The following is a 12,536-nucleotide window of genomic DNA, read 5'->3' on the forward strand; positions in this document are numbered from 1 at the left end:
GATTGCCTCATCTGACCATCCTTCAGACCCACCACCTGTGAGGGAGACTGCTTTGGAATCTATTTGAAAGATGAGGAATATCTGCAGGTAGAAGTGTCATCGGAAGAAAAAGTTACTTGGATCCAGTAACAATCTTTCTTGCAAATACAACTTATTGATAGTAGCTGAGCAGCCTCGTGGAAGATCCAACTCACTTTCATTAGGCACTACTTTTCACATGCAAAATTATCTAAAGAATTGGTAGTGGCCAAGCACCCTGTGTAAATTGTTCCAATACTGTAAGCATGTTTCCCCCTCATTCTGCTATATTGTATTCACAAAATGTTAATGCACTTCTTGCTATTCTGATGCAAGCTTGTGGCTCTATAAAGGATCCAGTACTGGAGAAGAAACAAGTAACAGCTTATAACTCTAATTATTTCACTTTGGTATTCTACTATAGATTTGCAAGCAGACCTCTTTCTTTTTCCGAGGCTCACCTGGCTTAATAACCTTTCACAATTGTATTTTGAAATATGAACTATGCTGGTCTCCTTTGGTGGGCAGGGGTTGGAGTAGTTTAGTTCAGTGCATATTAACTTTGTAAGCTAATTTTTCATGGGACTGTTAACTAGATGACAGGCAGGCGTGCAACACCCATTGGAATCAAAGGTCTTCAGCTCCCCCCCCCCCCCTCGTGTGTGGCAGCCCGGGATGAGAGAGCTTCCCTTGTGCATACACAGCCGCACCCGAGCACTTCACAGGTCTTTAAAAGTCCATTTGCATGTTAATGAGGCCTTGCTGTTGTTTCACCCCTTCTAAGAGCCCCTGCAGCTTCACTCTGCCTACTGCTTAAAGATTCAGCCCCCCCGAAATTTTTTCTTAGCCCCCCCGAAATTTGGCTCTAGTTGCGCCTCTGATGACGGGGAATTATTCTAGTATGTGAATTTCTTAAATATACCAATACTGGAGAACTGTACGTAGATACAAGTAACTTCTTTCATCACATTTCCGGTCCACATTTTGGTGACATGTAATTTTTAATAAATAAGTAGCATGTTATGGCAACATTTTCTCTTTTCTTTCCTGTGTAGATTTTGCTCGGAGCGTCTTCGTTCGCTGCTACGCACATTGGAGATTGCAGATATTGCAGATTTTTCCCCCATCACACTCATTGCCAACTTTGCCACCCTAGTTAGCACCTACGCTAAAGGTAAGAATGACATGGACATGTAGGCTAAAAGTATGGAGGCGCTTATCAGTATTACCTTAAATATGGAAAGCCTGTAGCTAAATGACAGATTCATGATATCTAATTCACAAGGGGCAAAAGTGCAAACCTCATTTTGTATATGTTAATGGTAATTTAGTTTGTTGACACATATGTCAAAGACAAAGAGGTCCTTGGACACTAGGAAATAGTAATATAGCATTAGACATCTGTGCCAGAGGCTGCATTGGTCTTTCCACCTTGTTTACATATATGGCATCTTCAGTCCCTCTGGGCCAAAAACATGCAATGTTCTGAATACCAGTGTCACTACACTTTTTTTGAAGGTTTTTGATAAATAGGTACCGTGGACTGCCTTTCTTTTTGCATTTTATCTTGCCTAACATGCCAATTACCACAAGTTGGAGTTCCTTTAGTTATTTTCCCAGTTCAAACTCTTTCTCCAACCACCATATTTGAAGTTTCATGTGGGAACAGATAAAACATACTAATATGTTTGAAAGTTGTGTCTTGTAGATAAAAAATCACTGATCAACATCCGAAAACGATTCAGAAATGTGTTCCCCGTCTGTGGTGGCATACTGAGGGAAACTATGGGCTGAACTGAGCCCTGCAATAATTACCGGTGGCTTTGATTAATCCAAGCGTTACGCCCACCACTTTGTTTTATTACAGAACATTCATAGTCTAGCAAAGCGTAATGTTTACTGTTAGTTGTGATCTGAATTATATGTCTTGCTCTTAACTCTTCCTTTCAGTTTCCCATATTCTCATTTCCTTCTTAAAGAAGCAAACACACAACACATTCTTCTCTCTCAGCGTCCCTCATCTGTAATCCATTTCTCACTCGTCATTCTTTCTTCTTTTTTTGTCTTTGTATTTTTTTGCTGTTTCTCTCCATTTTTTTGGGGTGTTGATAGAGGCCGCTTTAGTTGTCTCGCCAGCCTCATTTAACAAAACGAATTCACAAATAATGATTAACACCTAATGCATATGCGGAGCGACTTTCGTCGCAACTCTTCATCCATTGGTCTATCCAACTCTCCATCCATTGGTCTATCCAACTCTCATATTTTGTTTTCAAACACCACAGTCTACAGCAGAGCTTTCCAAACTGTTGCAAAACGTTAGTGTGTCGGCTGCCGTGTGTGAGTGTGTCACGCAAGACTCGGTCATTGCATCATGCAGGATGGTACTGCGCATGTTCCTGACGCAGTACCTGTTAGTGTGGAAGGTGGAAAAGGAGGAGTCTCCTGTGGCGGGCAGCGAGCCTTATTGGAGCGGGCTCGTTGAAGAGGCAGCGGTGGTGACTAAAAACTCTGGCGTCTCCCGCTGGCCGCTCGTGCAGTGCACGCTGCGCAGCACCCCCCAATCACGTTCAACCTACCGGCAGTGGCAGGGGGAGGCCAACAGCCCCATTAGCATCGCCAGTGGCGTGGGGTGTTGCCATCCGGCGCTCGCTGCTGCTGCTCTCCCACAGACCCATGGAAGCATCTGACAGCAGCGGTGACTGAAGATTGCGTTGGCTTGCATATCTTAACACCTTACCACAGTATGGAGTGTGGTGACAGCCGCTTTGATTATTTATAACTCTGCCATGACATCATGGTAAGCCATGACGCTCGTGGACTGCTTTCAGTTGCTCTCTGTGTGGTTTTGGCTACTGTATCAGACCAACTGCCTTACTGTACTCCTAGAAAGCATGATACTCTGCAGATATAACTCAGACACAAACTGCCAAAAGGTTGAAACACTGTTGTCCAAACGCTGCAAATGTAGGTGGACAACACAACAAAAAGAAGAGGCATCTAGCGCAAACGTGAGTGAACCAAAATTGAAACGGTCAACAAATGGGTCCACCAAATTAGTCCTGGGGAAAACGCCAGCAGCGTTTTAAAACAAAACACAAATTCACTAGATTTTGTCACCTATGAAATGTCAAACAATGACCCCTTTGTCCAAAAAACTTCAGTTGAGCCAAGGAACAGTGCATCCAGTTTTGGTCAATCCGAATTCTGAACATAAGTTTGTCTACAAATTGCAAAAAAATTGCTTTAAGAAACTCATTAGAAATCCTTGAAAAAAAAAGGTAACCAATAGTACAATATAATAACAATCTACTTCTAGTTTAACCTATTTCGTGAAAGCCTAAAAGGAGACACTTGAAGTTCAGGATTTGCTGGGGGACATTCTGAGATCTTGTCACAACCCCCTAGAATTTTCAAACCAAGGAGCTCCACATTTGATACACAATTTAGGCCCTCCTGACAAGCTAGAGTTAGTAAGTACAGTGCGTCAGTTATGAATTATATATTTGTCAGTCTACCTTTGTTCAGTTACATAACAGACAAATCTAAATACTTTAATGCTTTGAAAGAGAGCATTTTATTCAAACTTTAAGCTTGTCAATTAATTTAGAGACAGCCGAAAACTCATTCAACTTGGGTGTGTTCTCAGGCCTACAAAATTGTGACCCAATGGCAAGCCATCATACAATCAACAACAGGAAAGAACACCCATGAATAACATGAGTGAGTGAACTAGCCAGAGAATCAAAGGAACACATGAAAAATGAAAGTTATATGTGTAGAGGTGGGGAAACCTTTGTTTAGGCCGCTACTAATTGGGTTGGTGGGCCAAGGGCCTGCGACTGGGAAGGGCCAAAAACATAGGGATTGAAGAGATGGCACAGCAAACTCTAAGTGCTATATATTTTTTTTTAAACTTTTTTAGGCGATTCTGCATTGGACACCCACACAACTGAGACCAAGGGGAACGCTGGGTGGTAGGACATTTTTGCCGGTACAGTGACTACCCCGGTTGTTTAGTTTTCAGAAATGTCTGGGATTGGTAAGATTCCCTAGATGGTCTCCAAGCCCAAAATAAAAAACGCAGGTGACTCCCTCTCAAAACAAGGTCTTTTTGTAAACAATAATTTTGAAGTCTCCACAGTACATTTTGGGCTGTTTCCTGTCACGGGCACTAGGTCTACCCACACAAGTGAGGTACCATTTTTATCGGGAGACTTGGGGGAATGCTGGGTGGGTGGAAGTTTGTGGATCCGTGCAGATTACAGAACTTTCCATCACAGAAATAAGAGGAAAAGTTGTTGTGTTTTGTTTTTACAAAGTTTGAGGTTTTCAAGGGATTCTGAGTTACAGAACCTGGTGATAGCCACACAAGTCACCCCATCCTGGATTTCCCTAGATGTCTAGTTTTAAAATATGTATAGGTTTGCTAGGCTTCCTTCGGCGCCGGCAAAGTTAGGGTCCAAAATCCACAGCTAGGCACATTGCGAAAAAAGGGTCTGCTGTCACTGGAAAAATGTGATGTGTCCACGTTGTTTTTTTGGCCGTTCCCTGTTGCGGGTACTAGGCCTACCCACACAAGTGAGGTACCATTTTCATCGGGAGACTTTGGGGAATGCTGGGTGGGTGGAAGTCTGTAAATCCACACAGATTCCAGAACTTTCCATCACAGAAATGTGGGGAAAATGGGTTTTTTTGTGACAACGTTTGAGGTTTGCCAGCGATTCTGGGTAACAGAACCTGGTAAGAGCCACACAAGTCCCCCCCATCCTGGCTTCTCCTAGGTGTCTAGTTTGCAAGAAGGTACAGGTTTACTAGGTTTCCCTAGGTGCAGGCTAAGCTATGATCCAAAATCCACAGCTAGGCACATTGCAAAAAAGGGTCAGTTTTCAGTGGAAAAAATGTGATGTGTCCATGTTGCATTTTGGGATGTTTTCTGTCGCTGGCACTAGACCTACACCAAACAAGTGAGATAGCATTTTTATCGGGATACTTAGAGGAATGCTGGATGGGTGGAAGTTTGTGGATCCGTGCACATTCCAGAACTTTCCATCACAGAATTGTGAGGAAAATGTTTTGTTTCTACTAAGTTTGAGGTTTGCAAGGGATTCTGGGTAACAGAACCTGGTGAGGGGCACACAAGTCACCCCCTCCTGGATTCACCCTGGTTTCCCTAGGTGGAGGATGCGCTAGAGCTCAAAATCCACAGCTAGGCACATTGCAAAAAAAAAAAAGGTCAGTGCCTAGTGGGCTTTCTGCCGCCCCCGGTGGAGGCAGATCAGGGGCTATTGCCCCGATATGCCCCCAAGGGGGCAGAAAGAGACTGGCTATTTTGTGGGCGGGTCGGGCAAGCCTCCTATGTCAGCCCTATGTATACAAAAGGCACCATAATCCCTGGCGCCTAGTGGACTCTCTGGCCCCCCGGAGTGGCAGATAAGGGGCTATTGCCCCCATCTGCCTCCTGAAGGGGGAGCAGAAAGTCTGTGGCATTTTTTGGGGGTGGGGGCATTGGCATACCCATTCTGGGTAGCCCCCCACCCCTGATCTATAAAAAATAATCTGTGGTGTCCAGGGTGGTTTCTGCTTGAGGATTGCTTTTTTGTGGCGATCCTCAAGCAGGGATCCACTAGGGAGGGGTACCATTGGAAATGGGAGGTTCTCCCCTTTCCAATGATACCTCTCTCGGGTGTTTTGGTGCTGTGGGGGGGGGGGGGGGCTGAGATAGCCTCATGAACACCAAATAGTAAAACTGAAACTAAGTTTCATTCTCAATGTAATGACGTCAGTGTACCATGCGCAAGATCGTCATTACATTGACAATTTTAAAAAGCTTCAAGAGGTTCAGGAAGCTATCCCCCACCTCCCAAGGCAAAAAAAAGGAAATCCCTCTGCTGTTTACAGCAGAGGTATTTCGTTCTAGAGTGCACATGAGGTAATGGTTCCGTCATAAGTACCAAAGGGGCGGGGCGTGGCCGAGCCGGCAGCTAAGATGGCCGCCAGCTAACGAAGCTCCGACGAGTCACCGGGCCCAGCGGCAATTTCCCCGATGGTCGTACCCCGTCCCGGGGCTGCGGACCGCGAACCAGACTGCGGAAGCGGCACTGCGGCCGGCGCGCGGCCTGTCGGCGCTTGACCCCCCCCTCGTCTGGCTGTGGCGCCGAGCGGCGGCGGAGCCCGGGGGACTGCCGCAGTGGATCGCGGCACTTGAGAAGCCCCGCGAGGAGCGACTCGGCGGACCGGCAGATGGCACCCTGAGACGGCTGGGAGTGCACCGGGTGAGTCGGGCAGCGGGGGCTGCGCTTTCTGCCCAGTACATACCGGGGCTGCGGGCGGTGATCGAGCTGGCGGTCCCTCCCCGTGGCGGCTCGCTGTGCGCGGGGACAGGGCCCGCGGGGCGGGTCCGGCGGAGGATTGTGAGCTTGTCGCACTGGCGGTCACGGTGGGGGCGGGGGCGCGCCCTCCTAGCGCTCGGCTCCCCGGAGCAGCATGCGGCGCCCGGTGGGCCTCTTAAAGAGCTGCAGAGACCCCGCGCAACTCGTCCTGCTGTGTGGAGATACTTTCCAGGAGCCGACTTGGAGCGAGAGAGTGCGGCGTGGCGCATCTCCTGGCCAGTACTGAGACCGCGCGCCTGGGCCCACAGTTTGCTTTCTGGAGCGGGGGTGCACTGCCCTTCTAGGGTGGGCGCTCCGCGGCTGCACGTGCCCCACGGACTGCGCCCTCCAGCGCTGGCATCGTTCCAGGGCCTGCCTGTTATCCTGAGGGAGCTCTGACTGGGACTACAGCACAACATACATACACCCACGTGGGGGCTGGGTAAGTGTCCTGCGCTGCTTGGGCCCCCACGGGATGGGACGAAAAGACCCCCGGCAGAGGACCCTCCCATTTGAAAAGGTGGATGGCGGTGCGGCCTCCCTCCCCGCGGGCATGGCGGACGCGGCGCCGGTGGGAGCTCCACCCGACTCCTCCGGGGCTTCCGTGGCCGCTCTGCTCCTTGAAATGAGAGCAGGTTTTAAGGCACTGGACTCACGTTTTGATACCCTAGATCAGACCATCGCCAACTTGGGCGCCAAAGTGCAAGCGCAGGAGCGGCGTATGGATGTGGCGGAGGCCCGGGTATCCGATCTAGAGGACGGGACAGCTCAGTCACTGAAGCGGCTGGAACGGGCTGAGCGCCTGCTCAAGGAGGTTGCCATTAAGAATGAGGATTTGGAGGCGCGCGGACGCATAATGGGGGTCCCGGAGACAACGTCAACTGGCCGCATGGACTTGTTTGTGGAAAAGCTTCTCACGGACTTGTTCGGCAGCGAGCCCTTCACCGCTGGCTTTGTGGTGGAAAGAGCCCACAGATCACTGGGCCCCAGACCTAATCCTGGCCTTCCCCCCAGACTGATTGTTGCGCGGCTCCTGAACTTCAGAGACCGGGACACCGTGCTTCGCTTGGCCCGAGAACGTGGGTCAGTGGAGTGGCAAGGTTCCAAACTGTCATTTTACCCAGATTTCACGCGAATGGTTCAGGAGGTGCCTCGGAAGTTTCAGGGAGTCAAAGCTGCGTTGCGCAATCTGGGACTCCGCTATGGCATGCTATATCCCGCTAGGCTCAGGGTGGATGTGGGTGGTAGATAACGCATCTTTGACTCACCAGCGGAGGCTCAGGAGTTCTGCCGCACGTACAAGACTCGAGCCACACAGAACGCTGCGGGGAGTGTGACAGCCTCCCCGCCCCGCATCGGCTCGGATGCCAATGTGGACCTATTTTCAAATTCCGGCGCGGGTTGATGCTGCTTGCATTTTGTCATATTGTATCTCAAGTTGATTTTTTTCGGGGAAATTGCAATGTTATCACAATACCCGGTTCTTAATTGGGTTTGTTAAGTATGATGTTTCAACTGTTCGGTGAGTTTTCGGGTGCCACCCCCCCTAGGTGTAACCGCGGAGTTTGTGCATTCTACTTTGAGGCCCAGGTAGTGGACCTTACTCGCACGCCTGGTGATCACTAGGATTGCTGGGCGGATTAGCTTGCAGAGGGAGGGCCGCCTTGGGGTTCACAGGTGGCTGGGTGGGGGGTGGTGGGTAGGGGAAAGGTACACATTTGGCGTATATTGTTTTGCTTGTTTCAGGTTAGCATTGTCTTGGAAGTTACAGTTACAACGCAATCCTGACAGTACACAGCACACGTGGGGTTTCGATGACACGGTTAGGTAATACTCTGGGCCCTTCAGCCATCACCCTGATGACTTGGAATGTGAGGGGCCTCAATAACACACGTAAAAGACGGCAGGTGATACATTACCTGCTCCGGCATGCGGTCGACATAGCATTCCTGCAGGAAACACACCTGCCTCCCTCAGATCCGGCTCGCTTTGGCTCCAGTTGGGGCACACATAGATATTTTGCCAACTATAGCAACTATGCCAGAGGCACAGCAATATTGATACACAGGAGGGTCGCCTTCACTCCTATTGACATAACCCGGGATCCTTTGGGGAGGTATGTACTGGTCATAGGTCAGCTGCACGGCTATAGGGTCACTCTGGTTAATGTATATGCCCCCAATGTGGACGCCCCGGAATTCTTCCATGATCTAAATACCCGGTTGGCTAGGCATGACCCCCAGGCACTCATAGTGGGGGGTGATTTCAATCTTACACTTTGCCCGGTGCTAGACAGCACCTCTGGAGCCCCGGATCCTAAGCCGCGGGCACGACGGGCCCTGAAAGAGCTCTGTGCCCAATACGCCCTACTGGATATTTGGCGACATCACAACCCCACCCTTACCAAGTACACTCATTACTCTAGTCCGCACGGTACCTGGACCAGGTTAGACTACTGGCTGATCTCGCCCGGACTTGTGGATTGGTTTGCTTCCCTCACCACGCTCCCCAGCCCAGCACGTACTCCGACCACTCGCCGGTAACTTTGCGGCTGTTGATCCCGCGTCCGGAGGGGTATGAGAGGCGGTGGCGGTTTCCGGGCAAAGCCCTGCAGGACGAAGTGTTCAAGTCAGAGATTCGGGAGGCTATAGAGGATTATTTTGATAACAACACGGGTTCGGTCGAGTCCACGGCGGTCCTGTGGGAGGGGTTCAAGGCCACTCTACGGGGGGTATGCATATCCAAGCGGGCTGGGGTACTCGGAGACCTCCGGCACACTATTTCCCGTATTGAACGCGACATTTCCCAGTTAGACTCCCGCCTTGCATGTGACCCCTCCGGGGAGCTCCAGGCGGCGAGACTGGCCCTTTTGGTTGAATACAAAGACGCTGCCGATAGGGAAATATTATAATTGGGTAAATATCACACAGCGCGCAGGTACGGGGAGGGAGATCGCCCTGGCAGGGTTTTGGCACAAATGCTGCGACCACCGTACAACAGCGCTTTCATCACAGTGCTACAGTCTGCGTCGGGTGCTTCCCTTACCTCGACGGCCGCGATTTGGGATGAGTTCCTGGACTACTACACCAAGCTGTACTCATCCAGGGCGGAACCGGACGGCACAGCCCAGACGGCGTATCTTGACGAGGTCGCTCTGGTGTATTTGGAGAAAGACATGCTGGAGTTTATGGCTAATTCCATAACTCTAACCGATGTTGAGCACGCCATAGATACCCTGCGGGGCACGTCTGCCCCGGGCCTAGATGGCTTTACGGGGGACTTTTACAAAGAGTTCAAGGACGTGCTGGCACCTCAGCTACTGGAGGTTTACGCAGAGGCCTTGGAGAAGCAATGCCTCCCCTCCACATTACGCGAGGCTGTTATCATACTGCTCCCAAAGCCGGGCAAAGACCACACACTATGTGGTTCCTACCGGCCGCTGTCTTTATTAAATCTAGACTACAAAATCCTGGCTAAGGCGCTTGCCAGTAGGCTGTCACAGCTGATGGAGTACATTATTTCACCGATGCAGTCTGGCTTTGTGCCCCATCGTTCGACATCCTTGAATCTCCGCACGCTTTTTGCGGTCCTACATAGAATACAACCTGACATCCCAGCGGCTGCTGTCTTGTTGGACGCGGAAAAGGCGTTTGATTCTTTGGAATGGCCATTTCTCGTGGAGGTGTTGAGACGTATGGGGATGCCTCTTGGTTTCATCGCCACGGTCTCCTTGCTCTACAGCCAACCATCGGCCAGACTTCGCATAAATGGCTCTCTGTCCCGCCCGTTTCGTCTATACAGGGGGACCAGACAGGGATGCCCCTTGTCCCCACTTCTGTTCATTCTGGCCATGGACCCGTTGGTCAGGCACCTCCAGGAACGCCATCTACATAGAGGTATTCAGTTTGCCTCTGGCCCGCTCCTGGCCTCCCTCTATGCGGACGACACTATTCTATACGTACGGGAGCCACGCGTCAACCTGCCGCCCCTCATTCACGAAATTATTCGTTTTGGCGGCTTTTCCGGTCTGGTGATCAATTGGCATCAATCGACCATATTCCCGCTTACGGCGGGCACGGCCAGGTGGGACTGCGAATTTCCTCTGGAGTGGTGTGTCGATTCGGTGAAATACCTGGGTATACACATCCATTTAGACCCCGCGCATATCATTCGACTGAATTATGGGCGGGCCGTTGCAGGCCTGGAGGAACAGGTTACGAGGTGGCTGCGTCTGCCCCTTTCACTTGCGGGCCGGGTGGCCATTTTGAAAATGGTGGGCCTACCGAAATTTTTATATTGTTCAACAACATTCCGATCCCCCTCGCGGACCATTTTTTTCGTAGGTTACGCGCACCCCTGATACGTTTGATATGGGGGGACAGGAGGCCGCGCATACGCTGGTCAACGCTTACTTTGCCGTACGAGAGAGGTGGGTTCAATGTCCCAGACTTTCAGCTATACTATTTGGTGGCACAGTGTCGCTATGCGTCGGCATGGTTCCACCCGGACGCCCGTATCCCATATTTACGCCCTGAGGCGGATCTGGTGCTCCCTGGCCGGTTGTGCGAGGTCCTCCCGAGTGGCTTCCCGAGGGACAGGCAGGACATACAGACTGTGTCCACAACCTCTTGGGCGTGGCATAAATTGCGGAAGCGTACGGGTGCAGCGCACCTATACTCGTCTGCGTTGCCCTCACCCAATGCTAGATGGCTCCCCATTACCGGGGAAAAACTGGTGCAACGCACACTGGCCGCGCTGGATATTGTGAAGGTGGGCGATTTCTTCCCCGGGGGTCACATATTTTCGCTAGATGAGGACCCCAGGTTCACGGAGTGCGATTTCATTACTCGGTTTCTATTGAGCCGATTGAAGTCGGCGCTGCGGGCGGCGCTTCCTACATACCCGATTGAGCCCGAATCCTTTCCCCCGCTTGATTTGGTGTTGGGGTCCCAGGATGGTGCGCGCCTCATCTCCAAAATGTATAAATCCGCCGCTAAAGCATTGCCGGTTGACGACTCCAGGGTGAGGGAAGCATGGGAAGTGGACACGGGTCACACTATAACAGATGAGCAATGGCAAAAATGTTGCGAGGTCACTGAGGACGTTTCACTTAATAGCCGCCATAAGTTGCTGCATTTCAGGTTTCTGCGGCGGGCATACTTTACACCGGCCATGGCACACAAGATAGACACCAGCAGGCCGCATAGCTGTGCGAGATGCGCGACCCCGCATGCAGATTTTTTCCACTTGGCATGGTCCTGCCCCCATCTGCAGCCCTATTGGAAGGCGATCCACGACACCTTGGGGCGGATGATAGAACTGCCACTGGCGCCACTCCCCGAAATCGCGCTGTTGGGATACACAGTACAGATCCCCCTGAAGGTTAGGAAATTCACTGCATTGGGACTCCTCCTAGCGAAAAGGGAAGTCGCCATCCATTGGGGCAGGAAGGCTGTTCCCAGCCTACAGAGTTGGCTAAGGAGTTTAGTATACTGCAATACTAATTCGGAGATATATTCCAGTTTAATGCCTCTGACGTCCCGACCCAAGGATATATGGGGTCCTTTGAGAGCCTATTTGGAAAAGCTTAAGCAGGCCCCCAACTCTCAGCCAGATAATGGTATAGTGCCTGAGGGTGTGGGTTGAGAGGTTACTTTTAGAACGTTTAAGTGGTACACCTTCAATCATGGATAACTGCACATGGAGGAGTTGGGAGGTGGGATGGGGTCGGTTTGGGGGGGGCACTGACGGTAGAGAACTCCAGTGGCGGGGCGAGGGGAGGATGGGCGGGAATGGATGGACTATGGGGTTGGTTTGGGTGCGGAAAGTGACAACTGCTCTCATTGGTTAGAGCACTATTCCTTACATAATGGGCTCGCTGGCAGGGACAATGTGCATGCTTATTCGTATTCTCTGCTAGGGTACGGCAACTTTTGGGGGATGGCTGTACTGTTGGGTTTGCATAATGCTTTGGCCGTTTGCATCACGGACTCTCTTTTGGTATTAACACTGTCAGGAACTGCTAGAATTGCTTATTTATTTGTTTTGTTTCTTTATTTCTCTTTTGTACTTCCTTGCAATGTTCTGTCACTTCCATGCAATATTGGAAAAATAAAGTGTTTCAAAAAAAAAAAAAACTATGGCCAT

At 50.6% G+C, this 12,536-nt stretch overlaps 1 protein-coding gene across 1 annotated transcript in view; it reads left to right on the plus strand.

Moving 5' to 3' along the window:
• Positions 1-12,536, plus strand: part of ERCC2 (ERCC excision repair 2, TFIIH core complex helicase subunit) — a 1,160,844-nt gene that overhangs the window by 504,214 nt on the left and 644,094 nt on the right. Inside the window, exon 13 of the mRNA XM_085625578.1 lies at positions 1,074-1,192. Within this exon, the coding sequence (XP_085481704.1) occupies positions 1,074-1,192 (119 nt within the window). The remainder of the gene's footprint in view (positions 1-1,073; positions 1,193-12,536) is intronic.

This window comes from Triturus cristatus, chromosome 9 (assembly GCF_964204655.1).
Source record: "Triturus cristatus chromosome 9, aTriCri1.1, whole genome shotgun sequence".
Lineage (NCBI taxonomy): Eukaryota > Metazoa > Chordata > Amphibia > Caudata > Salamandridae > Triturus > Triturus cristatus.